Below are 27,587 nucleotides of genomic sequence, written 5' to 3'. Positions count from 1 at the left end.
GACACAGCCAAATTTTTACATTAGAACCTTGTCTTTCTAAATGATCATTCAAGCACTTCCATTCCTTCTTGACTGTATTCATTGGCTTTAGTCTTATTATATCCGTCAATTTGGCCAGTTCCAAATATTCACATAATCTACATAACCATTCTTCTTTGGTTGGTACCTGGTTACCATTCCAGTACTTAGCCACCAGGATTCTCGCCGGGGATGTCGCGTACAGAAAGATTTTAGTGTTTTCTCTAGGAATATCACTATTCAATATTCCCAAAAGATATGTTTCTGGTCTTTTGCTGTGTGAAGTTCTTAGTAACTTTTTTATTTCTTCATGGATCATGTCCCAGAACATTCTGATCTCTGGACATGTCCACCAGATATGGTAGAAGGTTCCAATCTGCTTTGTGCATTTCCAACACTAATTACTAAGCGATCTGTTCATTTTAGCCAATCTCTCCTGTGTTAAATACCGCCTATGGTGCATTTTGAGGTAGTTTTCTCTTATTAAATAAAATGCTGTAAAATTTATATTTTTGTTCAGTTTCCCCCAACTCTTTATATTCAATTACATAACCTAAGTCCTCCTCCTATCTTATTATGGCCTTTCCCTTTCCCAATTTTTCTATTTGAGCATTCTGTAACAGCTTGTACATTTTTGAGAGAGACTTTTTGTTGTGCTGTAAAACCTCCTTCTCTAAGGTGGATGAATACCAGAGGGTGGGAATCGCAGATGGACAGAGTAATGCTGCTCTTATGCCCTTTCGTCTGTTAAACTAAAAGTAATCTACTATCTGATTAGATTTATTTTGCAGTCAAGAGATTAAGCTGGAGAGTTAACTAAGTGATTGTTCGGTAATTCACAGTGTTCGGTAAAAGGAAGTACAGATTGGAAATAGAGACATGTTTGATAAGAGAACAAGAACCTATGTTTAAAGAAGATTGGGAAATGTTTCTTGAATATATGGGGGCAATTGTGTACACTTGAAAACATTGGCAGCATTAAGATGAGATGTAAAATATGCAATGATTTATGCTATTCAAAATGAACCATGGAAAGAGAAGAAGGGAAGTCATTGATATTTTAAGGTTGTTTAAATAAATATTATACATTGTAAAACAGAAAATTTCATAAAAGTTTCATAAAAAATGAAATAGAGACACATTTTAAAATTATTTTTTATTGTACCTGCAGTTTGCTGTTGGTGTCATAGTCGTCCTTAAAAACAACTACTGCTTATGGCGCTTTCTTCTGTTGAACAAAGGGGGGACGTCCTCTTTCATCACTAAGATTCAGAAGCAATTGGAAACTTCTGAATGGTCCCCCTGATGTTCATTTTTGAACAGGATTCATTACTTTCCCCATGAAAAGCAGGGGTCCATCATTTGGTGCCAATATGGTTAGAAAGAATGGCCTGGTAAATTTGAGTACAACAGGATCACGAAGAGATAGGGATTTGAACCCAGTCGTTACAACAGTCACTGCAGCTGCCTCACTACCTTTTTCATGTATATCCAGGACAGCCTGATGGATAGCCTGCATAGGAAGGAAGGAAGGAAGGAAGGAAGATATATTCATTTTTTTTTAAAACCATGACAGCCTCCAACATATCACAGATGTAAAGGGAAACACATTTATAACCCCCCTATCCTCATTCCAAGAATAATTTCTCAGTGCTTCCCCCACAATCACAAACACTCACAAAGAAAAAGCCACAACCACACAAGCTCACAAAAACACACAAACAAGGAAAAAAACCACGAACAAAAATGCACACAAACACATATCCATTGGGTCTAAGGTTTAAATGGCTTCCAGTCAGTCGCCAGTGTGTTGTGTTATGTTATGTACTTTCGTGTTGTAAGCCACCCCATGATCCTCAGACGAAGGGCAGTACTTTATTAAACTAATGAATGAATGAGCCCCTGTTGTATGTTTATTGCAATTTTTCTAAAATTGGATATTATGTTCATTTGCTTTGCTAAGCTTGCAACTGTGGCACACGACTAACTCCCTGCAGTCAATGTTGTTGTTGATGGATCATCTTTTTTTGTTTGCTGTTTCTAAATAATGGTTTTTAAGTAGGTCTGCATTTCAAAATATAAGATTCGAACTGCCCCAAGTCAAATATGCAGGCAGTATCCATTACAAGTAGATGCTCAGTGCAGAAGTCTCATACGTATTTATTTTTATTTATTTCATAAAAAAATTATACACCCCTTGATTATAAACCTTAAAGCAGTTGACAAATAGTATATATGTATATGGGTTTGTTTTCATTCATGTTTTCCTGATGTATTTTTCCTATGTATTTTGAGTATTTTGTGTTATATATTTTGTTTTGAGATCTTTGGATGAAAGGCAGTATACAAATTTAATTTAATAAATAAGAGCTACCGATCTTCTCTTCCCCATGAGTGGTGTGGGGGTGTTGTGTATGGCAACACAACACAGGCAAAATGATCTCATGTAGGTTTGTGGCATAGTGGACGACTCTGGGGATGCGGCATTCATCTGACTTTACCTGCCGAAGGAACCGGCATACAGCTTCCAGGTCATGTGGCCAGCATGACTAAGCCGCTTCTGGCGAACCAGAGCAGCCCACAGTGCCACCTGCGTCCCTTTCTCCTGTGCATATTTACAGGCAATTCTTGTGGCCTCGGAACAAAGGTTTGGAAGGAATTCTTCCATTTGAGAAGCACACAGTGGCCCTGTGGGTTTGGTGCTCACCTCACATGCATGCCAATCCTCAAGTGCACATACAATGACTCAATGAAAGACAGCATAAGGTGGACCAAGAGTTCCCTTCACCCAGTACTGCCTAGGTTATCTACCCCACTGTCTCTTGAGTTGTCTTTCCTGCCCAGACTAAGACAATTAAAAGAAATAAAATACCACTGCAGTCCAACCAATTACTCCCAATCATATGAAGTTCTCTAAAAGGCTAGTCCACAACCTCCCAAGGAAGTCCATTCCAGTATAATTTTTAATTATAATTTTAATGTATTTTTAATCTTTTGTGGGAAGCCACCTAGAGCGGGTTGCAAATAATAAATTATGATTATGATTATGATTTATTTCCAGATCTAGGGACGTGGTGGACGCTCCTTCCTTGGAGACTTTTAAAGAGAGATTGGATGGCCATCAGCCATTGATGGTTTAGCTGAGATTCCTGCATTGCAGGGGGTTGGATTAGTTGACCCTTGGGCCCCCTTCCAGCTCTACAATTCTATGACCCTCCTTGTTTTTATGAGTGCATGTAGTTTTCAAACTATTTTTAATGTTGTGTTTCAGTGCTGTAACACACCCTGGAACCTTACAGTAATGGGTGGGTAAAATAAATAAATGAATATATAAAAAATAAACAAATACATTATATTAATGTCAATGTGTCAGCTCTGAGTGGTACTAACACTGCATACAACCCTATGCAATTGGTTCCTATGGCAAAGAGGCAGAGAGTCCCCTGAGACAGCAAGAGAATGTGGAAAGGTCCAGGGGCTGATTCTCAATGCTTAGAAGTAAATTTGTCAGTAACTTAACGCTTTTAAAAGCCTGATCTCATACCATAAAATACCCAAGGCATGATATCTACACACGTACTTTGTTAATCTTCAGGCCGCTACTTCCAGTGATTCCAGATAGATCAGCATTGCTGCTAAACACATCAGTAATGCCCAGCCCAGAAAGCACATTGTTGAGATCATAGGATGCAGACATCGAGAATTTTGGAAGGAACAGACTAATTTTGTCCCTAAACGAGAATCAGAACATTAAATCATCAGCAATGAAGAGTTTTATAACACTCAGCAATTTACTGCGTTTGCAGGGTCAGATCTTCATACAATTAAAGAGAGGCATTTTAAAGTTTTAAAACAGATGCCATCATTCCATACTCTAATAAATACTAACTACTACAGAGGCATTTAGAAACAGCAGAGAAAAGCCTTACCACTCTGTTAAAGATTTTCTCCATTTGGACAAAGTTTCCTCCCCCATAGCATCCTCCACTTCCTTCAGTTTGCCTTTATCAGGCAGAATGAACCAGGCAACAGCACCTCCTTTGTGAGGAAGTTCAACTACCCAGCAGGACAGAGCTTTATCGTGGAAATATCTGTAAACCGCAGTATTTCTCATCATGTCAACTTTCACAGTTTTTCCTTCATCAATAAAAAAATCTTCTTTATGGGTTAATTCAGGGTCAAAGGGATATTCCCAGTCATCTAGGAAGAAAAAGGAATGTCAACTGCCTACTGGAAAATTAACCTTCAGCCATGTGTATGAAAGCACTATGTTGAATCAGGAGAGTGCAGACAAAGGACAAAGATTGCCAAGGGTAGGTCAACATGCTATTCATGTTTCAGAAGATAGCAAGGGAGAGAGGAAATGGGGATAGTGGGGTCCCACAGGCCAAAACGTGGACTGAGTCAAGTGGAACAGCTTCCTGTGTGGTTTATAAGCATCCAGGGGCAGGGATCTTGATGTTGCTGGACTTCACCACCATCAGTATCAACCAGCATGTCCAATCGTCAGGGATGGTGGGAGATGCAGCCCAAGAACATCTGGAAGCCTTCAGGGAACTACTTCAGCCTCAAACCCGTCTTTTGCTAATTCTGCATTAAATGCTTCATCTTTTAGAACTTTCAACTAAATTGTTGGTTCCACTGCAGAAACACTTTTGTTTTGAAGGTATAAGTTATTACTGCCAGTTTTAGCTAATTGAACAATACAAAGCATTAAATATTTGTAACTTATCTTTCTTTAACATACCTTTGAAGTAGATATAGTTCACAAGAACCATGATGGCTGCTGGATCTAAGTCTTGAACTGCTTTCGTAATTTTCCCATGGGTTTTCTTGTTCACATAATCATTTATCTGCTTTTCAGCCACAGAGGGTTGTTCAAAGTTAAAGCTCTCTGCTTTGTACAAACTTTTGACACCCTTTGAAAACTTAGGAAGAATTTGGTGTGGCTTTTTTATCCACAAGGCGTTTCCTATGTCCATCTTAGCTCCAGGACTCTTCAGCATCTGAATGAGCTGTTTAAATTCTTTATGGATCTTACTTGTGTCAATTGAAGTTAATCCAAGTCCTTTGTAAATTTGATTTTGGGTGTTGGATTTAGCACCCATGCCAATCATTGAAAACGCCATGGAGATACTCAGAGGAGAGAAGAAGATATTTTGGCCACTCTGGAGTGAAGCTACTTGTCTGGAGAATTTAAATGCAAAGTCAGCAATGCTGGAAGCTAGCTTTTCTTGAAGTGGATCTTTATCTCCATGGCCATTGTGGACTTGAAGGACAATCAGTAACAAGGAGAACTGGATGGCGGGTTTCATTGCACTTTGAGATTTCCTACACACACACACACACACACACACACACACACACACACACACAAACAAACAAACAAACAACAGCATATATTAGCACTCTTCTATGGAAACCTACTCAAAAGAATTGTTTTTTTATGTAGTAAAATTTATTGGGAATGTGTCATTCTCATTTGGTGACTGTGTCCTAGTTTTACACGACACTAGCTCTTTTCCATAGGCTTCCTACTCTAGGAATTTATCTCCTGAGTTGTATGTTCTGCCAGGATTTGGATCCCAGCAGACATGGGGAGCTTACTGTGCCCTTATTGGTCAGAATTACTTTGATCAAATGATTCAATAAATGGGTATTACTTACTGTCCCTTCACACATCTGCATAACTTGCTTTGACTGCCTGGGGCTTCCTCTCGCTAATCATCCTTGCCAGTGATGCTGCCCAACATCCTCAGCAGGATTGCCTTGCATTCTCCCTTCCACAGCACTATTGAAAGGTGTCTTAGTTTGGGGAGTGTCCTGAGCTGCTTCACCCACTCAGGCAGAGGGTATACAACCTCACCAGGGCCTGGTGCTCCTAGAACAGCAGCCTTTTAGAGTCAGCCATATCTGCAAGGTGTCAGGTGGCCTGATGTTAACCTGTATGTCTCCCCATTCACACTCACTGTCCCTTATGGATGGTGAATTATCAACCAACATTTCTCAGATCGTTTGTATACATACCTGGGTTTTCCCCAAAAGGTCCTGCTTTTTACTTTGACACTTGTTCCTTTGGGCTGAGATGTTTGCTCTTCCCTCTTGCTTGTAGAGTAAGCTCTCTTCTCCCTAGGTTACATTCTATTTATGGCCCTCGCTTGCTTCTACCTGCTGCTGCTGCAGCCAACTGGGTAAGGACACATAACTGGTTTCTATCCAATGCTGCAGCAGCTGATAAGATCACGACTTCATGGTATGAAAAACAAGAATATGTGGTCATTCAGCAACTCAACTGCATCCACTTCCTGTGAGCTGTAGTTAAACAGTGGGATTTAGGAAAACCTAGCCCTCATAGTATTGGGAGTTTTGCCAGTGAAGTTCAAAGTGAATTGTCATTGAGTAGGGATTAAAGGGAGGATGTGCTTCGTTTCATCACTTTGCAGATTGCAAAAACCGTGAACTAAAGTGTGATTTCACTCCATTGTGTAAAACCAATTGTAAAGTAGTTTGATTTCTAAAGCTTCCATGTGGAAACTCATGGGGCCACAAGTGGATAAACATGGTGTGGAGGTGCTATGATGATATTTTAGGGTTCCACAGCTTTTCTTTCTCTCATATGAGACTCCTGAGGAATGGAAGAGCGGAAATTATGTGTAAGAGGAACACAGACCACTCCTGCCATTAACAATGGCCACTTTCTGTCTAAAAGTGATGACAACCGCCGCCCTATATGAAAATGACACAAAGTGAATTGATTTGAGTAGAACATTCTACTTTCAGGTTCTCTCAGTGACTGGCAGCAATAATGTTCTGTTTTTATCTTCCCTGTGCTGCTTACTGGAGGATAAAAGCACCACTCTGAGCCAGCATTTGTCAAGACGTGGCTTTAACCAAACTGAAATCAGTAAGCAGGAAGTACATTAAGATTCCCATCATTTCCTCCTGAAACCCAGGAGAGCCTTATTCACATATGGGTAAGGACACGTATCTGGTTTCTATCCAATGCTGCACCAGCTGATAAGATCACGAGGAGGGAGAAAGATTGTTTTCTGCTGCTCCAGAGAAGCGGACATGGAGCAATGGATTCAAACTTCAAGAAAGAAGATTCCACCTAAACATTAGGACGAACTTCCTGACAGTAAGAGCTGTTCGGCAGTGGAATTTGCTACCAAGGAGTGTGGTGGAGTCTCCTTCTTTGGAGGTCTTTAAGCAGAGGCTTGACAGCCATCTGTCAGGAATGCTTTGATGGTGTTTCCTGCTTGGCAGGGGGTTCGACTGGATGGCCCTTGTGGTCTCTTCCAACTCTATGATTCTATGATTCTAAGAAATTCATGAATTCTGCCAAATGTTTTTAAACATCAAGCCGACATTTTCCTTGGTAACATTGAGAATTGTGCAGAAGCTGAGGGTCACATGAAGAGCTACATCGAGAGGAAAACAGATGTAAACTGATATATACTAGGGTCTCAATCTACATACATATATGATGGAAGTTTTTATATGAAATATATGTTTTAATTTACTATGTAGAACATGACACTTAAGGTTGAATGCAACACATACCTGTAGCACCAAGAGTACACATAGTACCTGAGGAATGGAAAGGGGAGCTGTTTGAGTACAATAAAAAAGGAGAAAAACAGACATATTAAATTTCCAATGCCCCTTCTTGCTTCTTCCTCAGCTCTGCCATTTTTTTTACTTAATAGAGAGACAGTATTATTGCACTAGAACAAACTACAACAGCAGCATGACTCACTGCAACAGTTGCACACAGTGCCACCTATAGTTGAAGTAGCAGTATAACACCTAATACTACATTACATCTCCTCCCTCCAGTTACTTGCAGGCTGCACTATATAAATTCTACATTAGAAATAAAACATACGGCTGGTTATTGATAGACCTCAGAATGAATGAATGCATAAAACATTTGGCTGTTGAACAGGGTTTTTTTTTAAAATCTATCCCTCTGCATTTCAACAGGTAGATCTCCTGATGCTGAGCCACCGCAGGATTTCCCAAACTTGTGTCTCCAGCTGTTGTTGGACGAAACTTCCATAATCTCTGACCACTGGTCCTGCTAGCTAGGAATGATGGGAGTTGTAGTCCAACAACTGCTGGAGTACGAAGTTTGGGAAACCCTGGTCTAAGGGGTTACAGGGAATCTCTTCTTCTATTTGTGTAGTCTTTTGCATTAACTGTAGGTATCCATGATTTCTAATGAATTCTCCATTGGTCTTGATGGCATAGGAACTGAGTGACAAGTGCTTTTTCTCATTGGTTGGAGTCCTCCATCTTTTTTCATTGTCCATTTTAGCCAGAGCAGGCTCCCCTGGTTTGAAGTCAGATAGTCCACTAGCAGAATAGTGATTATTGTAAAAATATATGTTGGATTCTTTAGTCTTTGTGTCCCACTCTGCAACTTTCCTTATATTAGGCCATGTTGATGTGAATTTAATTTCAAGCCAGAAACAGTTGTCCTAAGTTGTGTGCTCATCATTTAAAGCCCATTTAAAGCCCAACCCTTTAAGGATCTCACGGGATCCCTATGAAAGGTGGCACCCCATGAGAACCTACTGGGAGGAGTGTAACTTTGCCTCCACCCCTGTTATCCAGGCTCCACATCTCCAGGGAATGTTGGCCTATGTACAGGTAATGCCTGAGGTTTGTAATATGAGCTGTATAGTATTATGGGCTCAACTGTTTCAATGCCCAATTGACAAAAGCAGACATGTTGATTCTAAGAAAAGATTTTGAGTGTCTCCCTTCCAGTAAGGGAGATGGTGAAGTGTTAAAACAGGCACAGTGAAGTCTCTACAGTATGCAGAAATTTCAAGAGTAAAAAGGTGAACAGCTGAAATAAAGTTTTTGTTACAGTTTCCAGCTGCTGGCCAGGATGTTTTATGTCAGTACCACGACCAGTACTTTAACGTTCGACAACCAAAGCGTGGCTTCGGATTGGTTGCAAGAGCGTCCTTCATTCAAGCGGAAGCCACGTCAGACATTCGGCTTCTGAAAAACGTTCGAAAATCAGAGCATTTACTTCTAGATTTTCGGTGTTTGGGAGCCGAAACGTTCCAAAGCAGAGCCATTCGGGAACTGAGGTTTGACTGTACATGTTTGCTGTGGCAACTGGGGCTCCCCTCTTTATCGAAAAGGCTTCATTTTTAACATGTTGACAGTTGCATAGGACAGCAGCCCCCAAACTAAGGCCCGGGGGCCGGATGCGGCCCAATCGCCTTCTAAATCCAGCCCACGGACAGTCCGGGAATCAGCATGTTTTTACATGAGTAGAATGTGTCCTTTTATTTAAAATACATCTCTGGGTTATTTGTGGGGCATAGGAATTCGTTCATATATTTTTTTACAAAATATAGTCCTGCCCCCTACAAGGTCTGAGGGACAGTGGACCGGCCTCCTGCTGAAAAAGTTTCCTGACCCCTGGCGTAGAATTTAGCACTCTACTAAGTTCTCTTTGAGGGCAGGAAACATGTTACACATTTGAAATGAGGCACATGAATTTCACATACTTACAATAACCAGTGTTTTACAGTCAACTTTATTTTACATTAAAATCATCCTTAAAATCAACTGCTAGTTTTGATATTGGGCTGATTCCAACGCATCTGTAGAATTGGGGGGGGGGGCTCTTTCATGACTAAGAAAGCTGACAATTGGAAGCCTCGGAATGGTCCCCTTATGTTCATGGATGGGCTGGGTTTACTATTCTCCCCATGAAAAGTATGGGCCCATCATCTGATGCCCTTAAGACAAAAAGGTATGGCCTGTCAAAGACCAGAGGAGTGGGAGAGGGGCCAGGAGCAGCTCCAACCCCAGAGCTCATAACAACAGCAGCTGCTGCCTTGGTGCCATTTTCATTTATACCGAGAAGAGCCTTGGGAGAAGCCTGCACAGAAGGGAAAATAGGTATTTTACTGGAAACCATCACAGCCTCCAACAAATCACAGATGAAAAGGGAGACACACGCCCTATCCTCATTCAAAGGATGGTCTCCCAGTACTTCCCCAATCACTGTTCTTCCCCATGGGTACGGGATGTGTGTGTGTTGGAGATAGGAATACAATGCAGAGCTAAAATGACCGTATGTAGGTTTGCAGAGGAGAGACATGAATCCCCTTTGGGTCTCTCTCAGTGAGTGAGGGCACACTACCAGTAAAAGAATAAAGAAAAGTATAATATTTCAATATAATAAACACTATTTTACAAAATAATAGCAATAATAGACTTCTATCACTCTTACAACACTTCCTTTCACATTTCATATTTTATCTGTATTTCAGTATTATTTTCATCTTAATATATAATAATAATAATAATAATAATAATAATAATAATAATAATAGATAATAGATAATAATTTATTATTTATATCCCGCCCATCTGGCCGGGTTCCTCCAGCCACTCTGGGCGGCTTCCAACAAAATACTAAAATACAGAAATCCATCAAACATTAAAAGCTTCCCTAAACAGGGCTGCCTTGAGATGCCTTCTAAATGTTAGAATATCGGGGTGTAAATCCCAATATTCTTACTACTGCCACTGGCTTCAATTAAGAAGACAGCAAACAATCGTAGGTGTTAATCTAAGTTTATTAAGAGAGTGGGGTTTAAGTGTATTCGCCATCACTCTCCAGTCAGAAGTGAAAGTAGAAACAGAACAAAGAAACATCACATGACAGGAGATCAAGTTACACTGTCTCCTGTGTGTGGGAAAGTTACAGCAGTCTTATAATGTAAACTATCAGCCACATGCAGCATCTGTGCCATGTAGAGGGTTTATGCTAACATCTCCCCTGAATCCTGAAATGGAAAAAGATGCAAATATGAGAGCATCATTAAGAGAAGTGAACAAACAGTTGTCATAAACAAAGTAGGACTTTCCTGCTGTGGAACTCTCTGAGACTGGATTTACCAGTTTTGGCTTCCAGGGGACCAGAGCAGTTGCTCTGTTGACAGAAACAGTGTTGCGTTTGACAACCTGTTGTTGTGGCTTAGCCTGTGTGACTGCTGCCTGTTTTGGAGTTTTAAGCACAGCTAAATTTGCAATTGCTGTGTTGGCAAACTCCGGAGAATACCTTTTGGGTCCTCTAGTGATCCTTTCAGATCTTCGTAAGAGGTGCAAATCCTGTTTACTGAGATTCTCCCCTTCAGGACTTTTGGGAGAACTCTTACCAATGGTAAACAGTGGTTCAAGTGCTTCTAGCACTTTTTCATCATCCGATGATGGTCTGTTAAAAACAGCATGAGTTCCTTTTTGTATGACTGTCTCCCCTGTGTCAGAGCTACTCGGGGTGGAGCCATCAGCAAAGGAATCATCTTCACTACCACTTGTGTCAGTGTAGGAAGCATCAAAATCATTGGCACCTATGGGAAAGCTATCAAGAACATATGTTTCTTGTGGCGTAGGAGTGTGTTCTACCTCTTGAGTAAGAATCACCTCAGTGGAAGAAGGCAACATAACTCTGTATTGACCTTCCTCAAAACCCAACAGAATGCCTTGGACTGGCTTGCCCTCAAGCGAAGCCACCCACATTTTGGTTCCAAAAACCTTAAGGTTGCTCACATCAGGCTTTTGTTTGAACAGAATCTCAAAAGGAGAACGCTTCTGTCCTTTAGGAACCTGTCTGACCCACTTAAAAAGAAAAGCTGAGATGCTTTCAGCCCACAGTTGTTCAGACAATCCTGAACTCAGCAGTTACGCTTGCATGCCTGCTTTTAACTCAGTGTTAACCTTAACACACAAGTTTTTGTCCCAAGCTGCCTGGGTCTTGGCAAACTTGTGGTGAATGCCTTTGTCATTAAAGAAAGCTTGAAACTCCTGTGAAGTAAAAAGAGGAATGTCATTGGTTAACAAACATTCAATTTTACAACCATGTTTCAGTTCAACCCTAGCAGAAAATTCAGAAAATTTCACAAGAGCCTGCTGAGGCTTTTGCAGGGGATAAAACTACGTATATTTAGATAAGTGGTCAGTTATCAAAAGATAATATTTGGCCTTGCCAAGGGACTTTGGCATAGGACCAAACACATGAGCAGAAAAAATATGAAAACAACGTGTTAGACCTTGCTTGCTTGGTCGCGTCCTTAGGCTCCTCTGGACCTGTTAAACAATTATCAACAACGTTAAAACATGCATCACTTTTATCATAAGATAATCTGAAAAGGTTATCTTTGTCTCTGTGTCCCTCTAAAAGAACTTCTCCATTTTTAGAAATCACACAGGTGCCCCTGTAAAAACACAGCTCAAACCCCTTCTCATCAATTTGAGAAACACTGAGAAGGTTTTGCTGCAGCTCTGGAACAAGATACACATTACTGATACTCAAATTTAGAGATTTCAGAAAAATAGTTCCTTTTCCAACAGATTTCAAAGAATTGCCATCTGCCTGTGACACGATGGAGTCCAGCTTCTCAAAAGTCTGGAACAGTCTCTTGTCGTTCACAAGATAGTGGGATGACCCAGAATCGATGATCAGATAAGACCCGTCGTCGTCTTGGTCATCAAGCTGAGTAAGCATTACAAGCATTTTGCGTGCTGTAGGACCCTTGGTGCTGGTGCTGGTGCTGCTTCCACCGCTGCTGCCGCTGCTGCCTCTGCCTCTCCCCTTAGGCCCAGAAGCCTGTTGTTGACTTCCTGAGTCCTTCTGGGGTCGTCTGCATGTCTTGGCTGTGTGCCCAAGAATATTGCATAACTGGCATCTGACTACAGTTTTAAGGGCTTGTGCAGTCTCTGCAGATGCACCAGGTAATGGTGATTCGCGCTTCCCATTGGCCTCCGCCTGTGCACGGGTCCTGTTCTCCTCATTAAGCAATGAAGCATAAATTCCTGCTGCAGTCATTTGCTGGGGGTCTTGTGCCCCCAGCTGGGCTGCAATAGCATTATAGGACTTGGGAAGGCTATTTAGCACTGTAAAGCAATAAATGTCGTCATCCAAATTGACGTTTCTGTCAACTAGCTCCTGGCGTAGCTGACGCATCTGATGCAAATGGGCTCTAAAGTCTCCTCCCTCTTTCAGACGCAAATTAATTAATCTCTGAAAGTACAATGTTGTTGATCCGGCTCTTAATCTCAAATGCTCATCTCTAAGATGATTCCAGACATCATAAGCATAATCAAGATTCCAAATATGAACCAGCTGTGATGGGTCCAAATGCAGAACTATTGTTGCCCTTGCCTGTGCGTTGCGGTTTGCCTCTGGCCTGGCAAAACGGGCGGTGCGTTCTGAATCAACTCAACAAGTCCTTGCCAGATAAGAACACATTCCATTTTTACACTCCACGTTGCGTAATTTGTGTCATTTACCAGAGGACACAAACTCCTGGAAATTTGTTCTGAATCCCCGGCCTTAGCCATCTTGCTTCTTTAAGCGTGCCGCTAGCTTCTGACTTCAAAGTACAAAGAAGCTGCAAAGTAGGCTTTCAGCAGGCACCTGCAATTACGCTGGCACTTTTGAGGTTTTATTGCTGCTATAAATCAGTCCCGGTTACTCACTGCTCCGGTGATAAGGAACGCAGACTTCCGTGCTCTTCCTCCCCTGGAACGCAGGAACCCGGTGACTCCCAAGCAGGCGAAATTCCCTCTGGATCAGCTGCTGCAGATTGAGGCCTCCGTCAGGTGCCTGTTCACGCTTTTCAGAAGTCGATGGATCATCAGCCAGAACTCTGCTACCACTGTTAGAATATCGGGGTGTAAATCCCAATATTCTTACTACTGCCACTGGCTTCAATTAAGAAGACAGCAAACAATCGTAGGTGTTAATCTACGTTTATTAAGAGAGTGTGGTTTAAGTGTATTCGACATCACTCTCCAGTCAGAAGTGAAAGTAGAAACAGAACAAAGAAACATCACATGACAGGAGATCAAGTTACACTGTCTCCTGTGTCTGGGAAAGTTACAGCAGTCTTATAATGTAAACAATCAGCCACATGCAGCATCTGTGCCATGTAGAGGATTTATGCTAACACTAAAGGTCTGGTAATTGTTGTTCTCTTTGACCTCTGGTGGGAGGGCATTCCACAGGGTGGGTGCCACTACCGAGAAGGCCCTCTGCCTGGTCCCCTGTAACTTGGCTTCTCGTAGCGAGGGAACCGCCCGAAGGCCCTCGGCGTTGGATCTCAGTGTACGGGCTGAATGGTGGGGGTGGAAACACTCTTTCAGGTGTACAGGACCGAGGCCGTTTAGGGCTTTAAAGGTCAACATCAACACTTTGAATTGTGCTCGGAAACGTACTGGGAGCCAGTGTAGATCTCTCAGGACTGTTGTTATGTGGTCCTGGTGGCCACTCCCAGTCACCAGTCTAGCTGCCGCATTCTGGATTAGTTGCAGTTTCTGAGTCACCTTCAAAGGTAGCCCCACGTATAATGCATTGCAGTAATCCAAGCGGGAGATAACCAGAGCATGCACCACTCTGGTGAGGCAGTGCGACTGGCAGGTACGGTCTCAGCCTGCGAACCAGATGGAGCTGATAGACAGCTGCCCTGGACACAGAATTGACCTGCGCCTCCATGGACAGCTGTGAGTCCAAGATGACTCCCAGGCTGCGCACCTGGTCCTTCAGTGGCACAGTTACCCCATTCAGGACCAGGGAGTCCTCCACACCTGCCCGCCTCCTGTCCCCCACAAACAGTACTTCTGTCTTGTCAGGATTCAACCTCAATCCGATAACCGCCATCCATCCTCCAACCGCCTCCAGGCACTCACAGAGGACCGTCACCACCTTCACTGGTTATGATTTGAAAGAGAGGTAGAGCTGGGTATCATCCGCATACTGATGAACACCCAGCCCTAATCCCCTGATGATCTCTCCCAGCGGCTGCATGTAGGTGTTAAAAAGCATGGGGGAGAGGACAGAATCCTGAGGCACCCCACAAGTGAGAGCACAGGGGTCTGAACACTGATCCCCCACCACTTTCTGGACACGACCCAGGAGGAAGGAGCGGAACCACTATATGACAGTGCCGCCAGCTCCCAACCCTTCTAGACGGTCCAGAAGGATGTTATGGTCGATCGTGTCAAATGCTGCTGAGAGATCCAGCAGAACTAGGAAACAGCTCTTACCTTTGTCCCTAGCTCGCCGGAGATCATCGACCAGTGCGACCAAGGCAGTTTCAGTTCCATGATGAGGCCTGAATCCTGACTGGAAGGGATCCAAATGGTCCGCTTCTTCCAGGCGTGCCTGGAGTTGTTCAGCAACCACCCGCTCAATCACCTTGCCCAGGAATGGGAGATTTGAGACTGTATATGTATGTATGTATATATATGTATGTTTCCCCTTTTCCATTCGCAAGGTCATTCTAGACACAGCCAAATTTTTACATTAGAACCTTGTCTTTCTAAATGATCATTCAAGCACTTCCATTCCTTCTTGACTGTATTCATTGGCTTTAGTCTTATTATATCCGTCAATTTGGCCAGTTCCAAATATTCACATAATCTACATAACCATTCTTCTTTGGTTGGTACCTGGTTACCATTCCAGTACTTAGCCACCAGGATTCTCGCCGGGGATGTCGCGTACAGAAAGATTTTAGTGTTTTCTCTAGGAATATCACTATTCAATATTCCCAAAAGATATGTTTCTGGTCTTTTGCTGTGTGAAGTTCTTAGTAACTTTTTTATTTCTTCATGGATCATGTCCCAGAACATTCTGATCTCTGGACATGTCCACCAGATATGGTAGAAGGTTCCAATCTGCTTTGTGCATTTCCAACACTTATTACTAAGCGATTTGTTCATTTTAGCCAATCTCTCCTGTGTTAAATACCGCCTATGGTGCATTTTGAGGTAGTTTTCTCTTATTAAATAAAATGCTGTAAAATTTATATTTTTGTTCAGTTTCCCCCAACTCTTTATATTCAATTACATAACCTAAGTCCTCCTCCTATCTTATTATGGCCTTTCCCGTTCCCTCTTTTTCTATTTGAGCATCCTGTAACAGCTTGTACATTTTTGAGAGAGACTTTTTGTTGTGCTGTAAAACCTCCTTCTCTAAGGTGGATGAATACCAGAGGCTGGGAATCGCAGATGGACAGAGTAATGCTGCTCTTATGCCCTTTCGTCTGTTAAACTAAAAGTAATCTACTATCTGATTAGATTTATTTTGCAGTCAAGAGATTAAGCTGGAGAGTTAACTAAGTGATTGTTCGGTAATTCACAGTGTTCGGTAAAAGGAAGTACAGATTGGAAATAGAGACATGTTTGATAAGAGAACAAGAACATATGTTTAAAGAAGTTTGGAAAATGTTTGTTGAATATATGGGGGCAATTGTGTACACTTGAAAACATTGGCAGCATTATGATAAGATGTAAAATATGCAGGGAGAACCATGGAAAGAGAAAGAACCATGGAAAGAGAAGAAGGGAAGTCATTGATATTTTAAGGTTGTTTAAATGAATATTATACATTGTAAAACAGAAAATTTCATAAAAGTTTCATAAAAAATGAAATAGAGACACATTTTAAAATTATTTTTATTGTACATGCAGTTTGCTGTTGGTGTCACAGTCATCCTTAAAAACAACTACTGGTTATGGCGCTTTCTTCTGTAGAACAAAGGGGGGACGTCCTCTTTCATCACTAAGATTCAGAAGCAATTGGAAGCTTCTGAATGGTCCCCCTGATGTTCATTTTTGAACAGGATTCATTACTTTCCCCATGAAAAGCACGGGTCCATCATTTGGTGCCAATATGTTGAGAAAGAATGGCCTGTTAAATTTGAGTACAACAGGAGGAGAGGCATTAACAGATAGGGTTCGAAACTCAAAAGTGGTCACTGCAGCTGCCTCACTACCTTCTTCATGTATATCCAGGACAGCCTGATGGATAGCCTGCACAGGAAGGAAGGAAGATATAGTCATTTTTTGAAACCATGACAGCCTCCAACATATCACAGCTGAAAAGGGAAACACATTTATAATCCCCCTATCCTCATTCCAAGAATCATTTCTCAATGCTTCCCCCACCATCACAAACACACACAAAGAAAAAACCACAGCTACACAAGCTCACAAAAACACACACACAAGGAAAAAAACCCACAAACAAAAATGCACACAAACACATATCCATTGGGTCTAAGGGTTAAATGGCTTCCAGTCAGCCGCCGTTGTGTTGTGTTATGTTACGTACTTTCGTGTTGTAAGCCACCCCATGATCCTCAGACGAAGGGCAGTACTTTATTAAACTAATGAATGAGTGAGCCACTGTTGTATGTTTATTGCAGTTTTTCTAAAATTGGATATTATGTTCATTTGTTTTGCTAAGCTTGCAACTGTGCCACACGACTAACTCCAAACTCCCTGCAGTCAATGTTGCTGTTGATGGATCATCTTTTTTTGTTTGCTGTTTCTAAATAATTGCGTTTAAGTAGGTCTGCATTTCAAAATATAAGATTCGAACTGCCCCAGGACGAATATGCAGGCAGTATCCATTACAAGTGCAGAAGTCTCATACATATTTATTTTTATTTATTTTATAAAAAAAATTATACACCACTTGATTGTAAACGTTAAAACAGTTGACAAATAATATATATGTATATGGGTTTGTTTTCATTCATGTATTTTTTCCTATTTATTTTGAGTATTTTGTGTTATATATTTTGTTTGAGATCTTTGGATGAAAGGCAGTATACAAATCTAATTTCATAAATAACAGCTACCGATCTTCTCTTCCCCATGAGTGGTGTGGGGGTGTTGTGTATGGCAACACAACACAGGCAAAATGATCTCATGTAGGTTTGTGGCATAGTGGCATAACTGACATAGATAGCTCCATGGAATAAAGGCAGCAGGTGCATTTAAAAAAGCTACCACTTCCTTTAGGCTGTCCCAGGACACCTTGCCCAGAGAATGCTCTCAAAGCATTCCATGCCACTTCCTTTTCTGCTCACAGTTTTGCAGCAAGACAAGCCCCCTAATTAGAGACACCCTCGTCACCTGGTTTGCTCTCACACAAATGCATGCATTTGCCCATACTGTATGTGTGTAATGGCAAAAGAGAGGGGGGGCTAATTTGGGGGGTTGGTAGGGATGAGCCACGATTCCTGCATTGCAGGGGGTTGGGCTGGAGGACCCTTTGTGTCCCTTCCAACTCTACCAATCTATGAGTCTATGAATTATTCTGGGAGCTTTACTGGTGGGGCAACTGCTTGCACACAAACCCAATTGCATTGCCTTTGAGAATTTTGCTTTGGTTAGGCAAATGTGGCACTAAGTTCCAACACATCTGAAAGGCGACTCAGGATCCAGTGTTGTGGAGAAAAGCAAAGCAAAGCAGCCAATCAAAAGATAGTCCAGACTGGAAGTTCTTTAAGACAGGCAGAACCAAGTCACTCCATTCTCCTGTGCATAAAGTTAAAGGGACCCCTGACCATTAGGTCCAGTCGCAGGCGACTCTTGGGTTGCAGCACTCATCTCACTTTATAGGCCAAGGGAGCCTGTGTGCAGCTTCCAGGTCATGTGGCCAGCATGACTAAGCCGCTTCTGGCGAACCAGAGCAGCCCACAGTGCCACCTGCGTCCCTTTCTCCTGTGCATATTTACAGGCAATTCTTGTGGCCTCAGAACAAATGTTTGGAAGGAATTATTCCTCCTTGTTCTGAGAACCTTGGGCATGGGATTTGAGAAGCACACAGTGGCCCGGTGGGTTTGGTGCTCACCTCACATGCATGCCAATCCTCAAGTGCACATACAATGACTCAATGAAAGATGGCATAAGGTGGACCAAGAGTTCCCTTCACCCAGTACTGCCTAGGTTATCTACCCCACCGTCTCTTGAGTTTTCTTTCCTGACCAGACTAAGACAATTAAATGAAATAAAATACCACTGCAGTCCAACCAATTACTCCCAATCATATGAAATTCTGTAAAAGGCTAGTCCACAACCTCCCAAGGAAGTCCATTCCAGTATAATTTTTAATTATAATTTGAATTTATTTTTAATCTTTTGTGGGAAGCCACCTAGAGCGGGGTGCCAATAATAAATTATGATTACGATTATTATTATCATCATTATTTATTTCCAGATCAAGGAACGTGGTGGACTCTCCTTCCTTGGAGACTTTTAAAGAGAGATTGGATGGCCATCAGTCATTGATGATTTAGCTGAGATTCCTGCATTGCAGGGGGTTGGATTAGATGACCCTTGGGCATCCCTTCCAGCTCTACAATTCTATGACCCTCCTTTTTGTGATTGCATGTATTTTTCAAACTATTTTTAATGTTCTGTTTCAGTGTTGTAACACACCCTGGAACCTTACAATAATAGGTGGGTAATATATATATATATATATATATATATATATATATATATATATATATATACACACACACACACACACACACACACACAAATACATTTTATTAATGTCAACGTGTCAGCTCTGAGTGGGACTAACACTGCATACAACCCTATGGAGTGTGGAAAGGTCCAGGGGCTGATTCTCAATGCTTAGAAGTAAATTTGTCAGTAACTTAACGCTTTTAAAAGCCTGATCTCATACCATAAAATAACCAAGGCATGATATCTACACACGTACTTTGTTAATCTTCAGGCCGCTACTTCCACTGATTCCAGATAGATCAGCATTGCTGCTAAACACATCAGTAATGCCCAGCCCAGAAAGCACATTGTTGAGATTATAGGATGCAGACATCGAGAATTTTGGAAGGGACAGATGAATTTCTTTCCTAAACGAGAATCAGAACATTAAATCATCAGCAATGAAGAGATTTATAACACTCAGCAATATCCTGCATTTTCAGGATCAGATCTTCATACACTTAAAGAGAGGCATTTTACAGTATTAAAACAGATGCCATCATTCCATACTCTAATAAATACTAACTACTACAGAGGCATTTAGAAACAGCAGAGAAAAGCCTTACCCCTCTGTTAAAGATTTTCTCCATTTGGACAAAGTTTCCTCCCCCATAGCATCCTCCACTTTCTTCAGTTTGCCTTTATCAGGCAGAATGAACCAGGCAGCAGCACCTCCTTTGTGAGGAAGTTCAACTACCCAGCAGGACAGAGTTTTATCGTGGAAATATCTGTAATGCTTAGTATTTCTCATCATGTCAACTTTCACAGTTTTTCCTTCATCAATAAAAAAATCTTCTTTATGGGTCAATTTAGGGTCAAAGGGATATTCCCAGTCATCTAGGAAGAAAAAGGAATGTCAACTGCCTACTGGAAAATTAACCTTCAGCCATGTGTATGAAAGCAGTATGTTGTATCAGGAGAGTGCAGACAAAGGAGAAAGATTGCCAAGGGAAAGTCAACATGCTGTTGATGTTTCAGAAGATAGCAAGGGAGAGAAGAAATGGGGATAGTGGGGTCCCACCAGTCAAAACGTGGACTGAGTCAAGTGGAACTGCTTCCTGTGTGGTTTATAAGCATCCAGGGGCAGGGATCTTGATGTTGCTGAACGTCACCACCATCAGTATCAGCCAGCATGGCCAATCGTCAGGGATGGTGGGAGATGCAGCCCAAGAACATCTGGAAGCCTTCAGGTTAGCTCCTTCAGCCTCAACCCCCTCTTTCTCTAATTCTGCATTAAATGCTACATCTTTTAGAACTTTCAACCAAATTGTTGGTTCCAATGTAGAATCACTTTTGTTTTGAAGGTATAAGTTATTCCTGCCAGTTTTAGCCGATTGAACAATAGAAAGCATTAAATATTTGTAACTTATCTTTCTTTAACATACCTTTGAAGTAGATATAGTTCACAAGAACCATGATGGCTGTTGAATCTAAGCCTGCAACTGCTTCCGTAATTTTTCCATGGGTTTTCTTTTTCACATAATCATTTATCTTCTTTTCAGCCACGGAGGGTTGTTCAAAGTTAAAGCTCTCTGCTTCGTACAAACTTTTGACACCCTTTGAAAACTTAGGAAGAATTCTGTGTGACTTTTTTATCCACAAGGCGTTTCCTATGTCCATCTTAGCTCCAGGACTCTTCAGCATCTGAATGAGCTGTTTAAATTCTTTATGGATCTTGCTTGTGTCAATTGAAGTCAATCCAAGTCCTTTGTAAATTTGATTTTGGGTGTTGGATTTAGCACCCATGCCAATCATTGAAAACGCCATGGAGATACTCAGAGGAGAGAAGAAGATATTTTTGCCACTCTGGAGTGAAGCTACTTGCCTGGAGAATTTAAATGCAAAGTCAGCAATGCTGGAAGCTAGCTTTTCTTGAAGTGGATCTTTATCTCCATGGCCATTGTGGACTTGAAGTACAATTAGTAACAAGGAGAACAGGATGGCGGGTTTCATTGCACTTTGAGATTTCCTAAACACACACACACAAACACACAACCAAACAAACAAACAAACAACAGCATATATTAGCACTCTTCTATGGAAACCTACTCAAAAGAATTATTTTTGTTCTAGAGTAACATTTATTTGGAATGTGCCATTCTCATTTGTTGACGGTGTCCTAGTTTTACACAACACTAGCTCTTTTCCATAGGCTTCCTACTCTAGGAATTAATCTCCTGAGTTGTACGTTCTGCCAGGATTTGGATCCCAGCGACATGGGGAGCTTAGTGTGCCCTTATTGGTCAGAATTACTTTGATCAAATCTATATATATATAAACTGCGTTCTACTTTTCTCCGTAACCTCTTGACCGATCGTCCTGAAATTTTGACACAACTATCCAGGCCACTCCCCGAGTGTTGTTGGGGGCAAAAATCCCTCAAATCACACACCTGGGCAGGTACAGACCTGGATTTCCACCATGTCAAACAGTGCCCTCAAATGGCGTTATACCCTCCTCCACCCCCTCCCTTCCTGTGAAATCTATGCCACACCCACAAACCAAATGACATCATTAACCAAGCAACTAAAACCACCATGTCGGCCATTATCACAGGACGCAGCACGGTCTCTGTTTTATGTAGGCCCCTGACAGGCCAGGGGGGAGTAACCCACAGCAACGCACTTGGGGGTATGGCAAGGGGTTTTTACTTCACCATTTAGCACCACTACCCCACCAAAAAAACCCACCAAAAAACCAACATTGCCAAGTGGAGGTCGGGGCCTGCCTGGGGGGGGGGGTTGGCACAGACCGCAGCACGGCCTTTGATTAATGTAGGCCCCTGCACGGCAAGGGGTTTTTACTTTTCAATTTAGCACCACTACCCCCCCCCCAAAAAATCCACAAGACCAAAATAAATACCATCCCTCAAAACGTCATGAGATATGCCAGTCATGGAGGGGGGGGGACAAACTGAATAGATCCTGGATTGGGACACGTGGGGGCAGTCACAGGGATTAGCCACAACAACGCACCACACCCACAAATCCCACCTCCACCATTCGCTCCATTTTACAGACTAGGCCTCAGCTCTACAGCCCTTTAAATACTATCCCGAACGGAGCCCTGGGTGGGAGGTGGGGGGAGGAGGAGCCCAAATAGGTCATGGGCTGACGTAGGGTGGGGGGGTAGATAGCCAACAGCAACACACTTCGGGGCACGGCAAGGGGTTTTTACTTTACAATTTAGCACCACTACCCCCCAAAAAATCCACAAAACAAAAATAAATACCATCCTTCAAAACGTCATGAGATACGCCGGTCACGGAGAGGGGGAGGACAAACAGAATAGATCATGGATCGGGACACGTTGGCTTATTTTCAGGGGATGTCTTATTTTTTATTACGCGTCCAGCCTTGCCTCTTCCTTGGGGCCCTCCAGAACTGCGCCTATCACTGTTTTATTTTCGGGGTATGGCTTATATTGCGCAAATGCTTAAGATTCCTGCTATGGCTTATTTTATGGGTATGTCTTATTTTAGGAGAAACAACTGATTGTAAGCCTCTGTGTCTTTTTTTTTAAAAAAAACAACAACCATGCACTTTCTCTCCACAGATATTTGCAGTGGCCACCCCCCACCCCATTTACAATTCCCTACCTTCCCCTTGCCACTTCCTGGGTTTTTTTATGGAACTGAACAACTCGGGTGCTTCAGAACACGCCTTCTGTTGCCAGGCCCTTACAGGGTCCGGGCCAAGTAGATAATGTGGCCCTGTTTTTAACCCTTTTGTTACTTTGTGAATACACTGACCGAGGCCCCCTTTAGATTTGGAGGCCCGCGCCAAGTGGCCCATATGACCCCCCTCCTTCTGTCTGGGCCTGTCTGTCACTACGGGGCTTTGGGGCTTCACTATTTGACCCCCCCCCCCGGTGGGGATTATTTAAGTGGTTCTCTGGGTCCCAGGGCACATCATCACCCCCGATAGAAATGTTCACGATGCATGCGCAGGGGCCAATGTATGGAGAAACAGGGGGAGGGGACAACAGAGGGCTCAGACAAAAGTAAATACTGGGAAATGGAGCCCAGAAACTGACAGCTCCTTCTCCAAGGCTGGGGGCCAATGTAGGAAGATACCAGGGGTAGGGGCCAACACTCCCCAGGGACAACAGAGGGTTCAGACAAAAGTGCATGCTGGGAAATAGAACCCAGAACCTAACACTTCCTTTTTGAAGGGTGGGGGCCAAGGTATGGAGATACAGGGGGAGGGGTCAACACTCCCCAGGGACAGCAGAGGGAAGGGTATCCTACCGAAACACAGGGATGAGCCGGGGTGGAGGGAGGAGGGGCAGGATACGTCATGGATCGGGACAGGGTGGGGTGGGGGATCACAGGAAAGAACCGCAGCAACGCGTGGCCGGGTCAGCTAGTGATTCAATAAATGGGTATTCCTTACTGTCCCTTCACACATCTGCATAACTTGCTTTGACTGCCTGGGGCTTCCTTTCGCTCATCATCCTTGCCAGTGATGCTGCCCAACATCCTCAGCAGGCTTGCCTTGCATTCTCCCTTCCACAGCACTATTGAAAGGTTTCTTAGTTTGGGGAGTGTCCTGAGCTGCTTCACCCACTCAGGCAGAGGGTATACAGCCTCACCAGGGCCTGGTGCTCCTAGAACAGTAGCCTTTGTTTCCCCCTTTTTAAGACGTAGGCATAATATAAGCCATAGCAGGATTTCTAAGCAATTGCGCGATACAAGCCATACCCCGAAAATAAGACATACTGATAGACCCTTCACCCACTAGCAATAACCCCCCTCCCGCCAGCCAACTCCGCCCCCTTAAAAATCTCTCCCCATTTTGCTTTCGCTCCACAGACACGTATTTCCTTTAAAAGCTTGTAAAAATGCACCGAACAGCCGTAGCTGCTGGCTGCCGAAGCCTCGTGATTTCCCTTCCCTGTTTCTGAGAGCATTTTTTTAAATAAAAGGATTCAAAAATATTTTTTTAGGCAAGCTGTGTAAGCTCTACTTGGTGAAGAGGAGAAAAGTGGGGTGGGGAGGAGATGAAGGCACGAGGAAGAAAAGAGGGGCGATTGAAGAATTCAAAGGCTGTTTTCCCTTATAGGGAGAGACCTCCGTGCGTGCGTCTGTCTCTCCCCCCCTCTTTCTCTCTCTCTCTCTCTCACACTCTCTCTCTCTCTCTCTCTCTCTCTCACACACACACACACACACAGCCCATCTCTCGCTTCCCCCCACCTTTCCCTAAATTCCCTTCCATTCAATGCGCCCACACATGAGTTGCACGTTGATTTCCTCTTAACAGGAATCTCCCGTGTCTGATTGTTGTCTCCTTGCTTTTAACGAAGGCATAAAGCAGCCTTTTAAAAAGCCTGCTGCAGTTTTCTTTCTACCTTATGCTGCTTGGTTGTCTGTGGAGCTTCCCCTTTAAGGATTTGTAAGTAGTCTGGATCGCAGTCCTTGCCTTGGGGACTTTTATTTATTTATTAAGGACCTTTGCCTTCTCGCTGTTTGCGAGCTGCTAAACGGAGCTGCTAAATGCTGCCCTACACAAAAGTTAAACTGCCGGTCCTAACAACACGTGCTTCCTTTACCTACAAAATTTTAACTCACCTCGCTGGCTCAATTGCTTCTCAATTGCTACCATTTACCAAGTCAGCAATCTTAATTGCTGCTTAGCTGGCTTCTTTGTTCTCAGCAGGTAGCTTCTTTGCTATCAGTGATAGCACTACAAAGTGCTACATTGTTGGAACTTCAGACTATTGGAACTTAAGTCTTGGGCAGCTGGCTTTACGTACTTGCTTTACGTATAGGGTACTGTTAGGACTGTATCACACAGATAGATTCCATTATGCTGGTTTAGATTTAAGAAGCTTCAGTGTAGCAGATTGCTATTAAGTGAGTCCCCACCTTGGAGGCGAGAGAGAGAGCAGCCCTTCACGAACATCCCAGGGCCGGGGAGAGAGGGCTGCGCCAGGGACGCACACACCTCCCTTCCCTCAGACTCGTAATAAAAATACCAGTAAGACATCCCACCAAAAATAAGTCACCCTGTGGTTTTTTGAGAAAAAAAGTAATAAGACGGTGTCTTAAAAAGGGGGAAACACGGCATCAACCAACATTTCTCAGATCGTTTGTATACATACCTGGGTTTTCCCCAAAACGTCCTGCTTTTTTACTTTGACACTTGTTCCTTTGGGCTGAGATGTTTGCTCTTTCCTCTGGCTTGTAGAGTAAGCTCTCTTCTCCCTAGGTTACCTTCTATTTATGGCCCTTGCTTGCTTCTACCTGCTGCTGCTGCAGCCAACTGGGTAAGGACACATATCTGGTTTCTATCCGATGCTGTGCCAGCTGATAAGATCATGACTTCATGGTTTGAAAAACCAGAATATGTGGTCATTAAGCAACTCAACTGCATCCACTTCCTGTGAGCTGTAGTTAAACAGTGGGATTTAGGAAAACCTAGCCCCCAGAGTATGGGGAGTTTTGCCAGTGAAGTTCAAAGTGAATTGTCATTGAGTAGGGATTAAAGGGAGGATGTGCTTCGTTTCGAGGAGCGAGGAGGAATTAAAGAACCTTTTAATGAGGGTGAAAGAGGAGAGCACAAAATATGGTCTGAAGCTCAACATCAAAAAAACCAAGATCATGGCCACTGGTCCCATCACCTCCTGGCAAATAGAAGGGGAAGAAATGGAGGCAGTGAGAGATTTTACTTTCTTGGGCCCCCTTGATCACTGCAGATGGTGACAGCAGTCACGAAATTAAAAGACGCCTGCTTCTTGGGAGAAAAGCAATGACAAACCTAGACAGCATCTTAAAAAGCAGAGACATCACCTTGCCTACAAAGGTCCGTATAGTTAAAGCTATGGTTTTCCCAGTAGTGATGTATGGAAGTGAGAGCTGGACCATAAAGAAGGCTGACCGCCGAAGAATTGATGCTTTTGAATTATGGTGCTGGAGGAGACTCTTGAGAGTCCCATGGACTGCAAGAAGATCAAACCTATCCATTCTTAAGGAAATCAGCCCTGAGTGCTCCCTGGAAGGACAGATCGTGAAGCTGAGGCTCCAATACTTTGGCCACCTCATGAGAAGAGAAGAATCCTTGGAAAAGACCCTGATGTTGGGAAAGATTGAGGGCACTAGGAGAAGGGGACGACAGAGGACAAGATGGTTGGACAGTGTTCTCGAAGCTATGAACATGAGTTTGACCAAACTGCGGGAGGCAGTGCAAGACAGGAGTGCCTGGCGTGCTATGGTCCATGGGGTCACGAAGAGTCGGACACGACTAAATGACTAAACAACAAAGTGCTTCGTTTCATCACTTTGCAGATTGCAAAAACTGTGAACTAAAGTGTGATTTCACTCCATTGTGTAAAACCAATTGTAAAGTAGTTTGATTTCTAAAGCTTCCATGTGGAAACTCATGGGGCCACAAGTGGATAAACATGGTGTGGAGGTGCTATGATGATATTTTAGGGTTCCACAGCTTTTCTTTCTCTCATATGAGACTCCTGGGGAATGGAAGAGGGGAAAAAATTGAGTAAGAGGAACACATACCACTCCTGCCATTAACAATGGCCACTCTCTGTCTAAAAGTAATGACAACCGTCGCCCTACATGAAAATAACACAAAGTGAATTGATTTGAGCAGAACATTCTACTTTCAGGTTCTCTCAGTGACTGGCAGCAATAAAGTTTTGTTTTTATCTTTCCTGTGCTGCTTACTGGAGGATAAAAGCACCACTCTGAGCCAGCATTTGTCAAGACGTGGCTTTAACCAAACTGAAATCAGTAAGCAAGAAGTACATTAAGATTCCCATAATTTCCTCCTGAAACCCAGGAGAGCCTTATTCACAGATGAAGAAGCTCTTCTATCAAGCCGACATTTTCCTTGGTAACATTGAGAATTGTGCAGAAGCTGAGGGTCACATGAAGAGCTACATCGAGAGGAAAAGAGATGTAAACTGATGTATACTAGGGTCTCAATCTACATACATATATGATGGAAGTTCTTATATGAAATATATGTTTTAATTTACTACGTAGAACATGACACTTAAGGTTGAATGCAACACATACCTGTAGCACCAAGATTACACATAGTACCTGAGGAATGGAAAGGGGAGCTGTTTGAGTACAATACAAAAGGTGAAAAACAGACATATTAAATTTCCAATGCCCCTTCTTGCTTCTTCCACAGCTCTGCCATTTTTTTTACTTAATAGAGAAACAGCATTATTGCACTAGAACAAACTACAACAGTAGCATG

At 42.8% G+C, this 27,587-nt stretch overlaps 2 protein-coding genes across 2 annotated transcripts; both read right to left on the bottom strand.

The window, feature by feature from the left end:
• Positions 1–1,327: 1,327 nt before the first annotated feature.
• On the bottom strand, positions 1,328–5,333 carry LOC132593210 (serine protease inhibitor 2.1-like). The gene is made up of 4 exons (XM_060282873.1): positions 4,766–5,333; positions 3,951–4,218; positions 3,599–3,749; positions 1,328–1,531 (listed from the first exon to the last, which is right to left on the bottom strand). The coding sequence occupies exons 1-4, from the start codon at positions 5,331–5,333 to the stop codon at positions 1,328–1,330; spliced, it is 1,191 nt and encodes a 396-aa protein (XP_060138856.1).
• An 11,332-nt stretch (positions 5,334–16,665) lies between these two features.
• LOC118079138 (serine protease inhibitor 2.1-like) lies at positions 16,666–21,315 on the bottom strand. Its single transcript, XM_060282864.1, has 4 exons — positions 20,748–21,315; positions 19,929–20,199; positions 19,580–19,730; positions 16,666–16,869 (listed from the first exon to the last, which is right to left on the bottom strand). The coding sequence occupies exons 1-4, from the start codon at positions 21,313–21,315 to the stop codon at positions 16,666–16,668; spliced, it is 1,194 nt and encodes a 397-aa protein (XP_060138847.1).
• Positions 21,316–27,587: the final 6,272 nt, after the last annotated feature.

This window comes from Zootoca vivipara, chromosome 1 (assembly GCF_963506605.1).
Source record: "Zootoca vivipara chromosome 1, rZooViv1.1, whole genome shotgun sequence".
NCBI classification, from domain to species: Eukaryota; Metazoa; Chordata; class Lepidosauria; order Squamata; family Lacertidae; genus Zootoca; species Zootoca vivipara.
The sequence above is the reverse complement of the archived record's forward strand: the minus strand, read 5'-3'. Positions and strand labels throughout refer to the sequence as shown.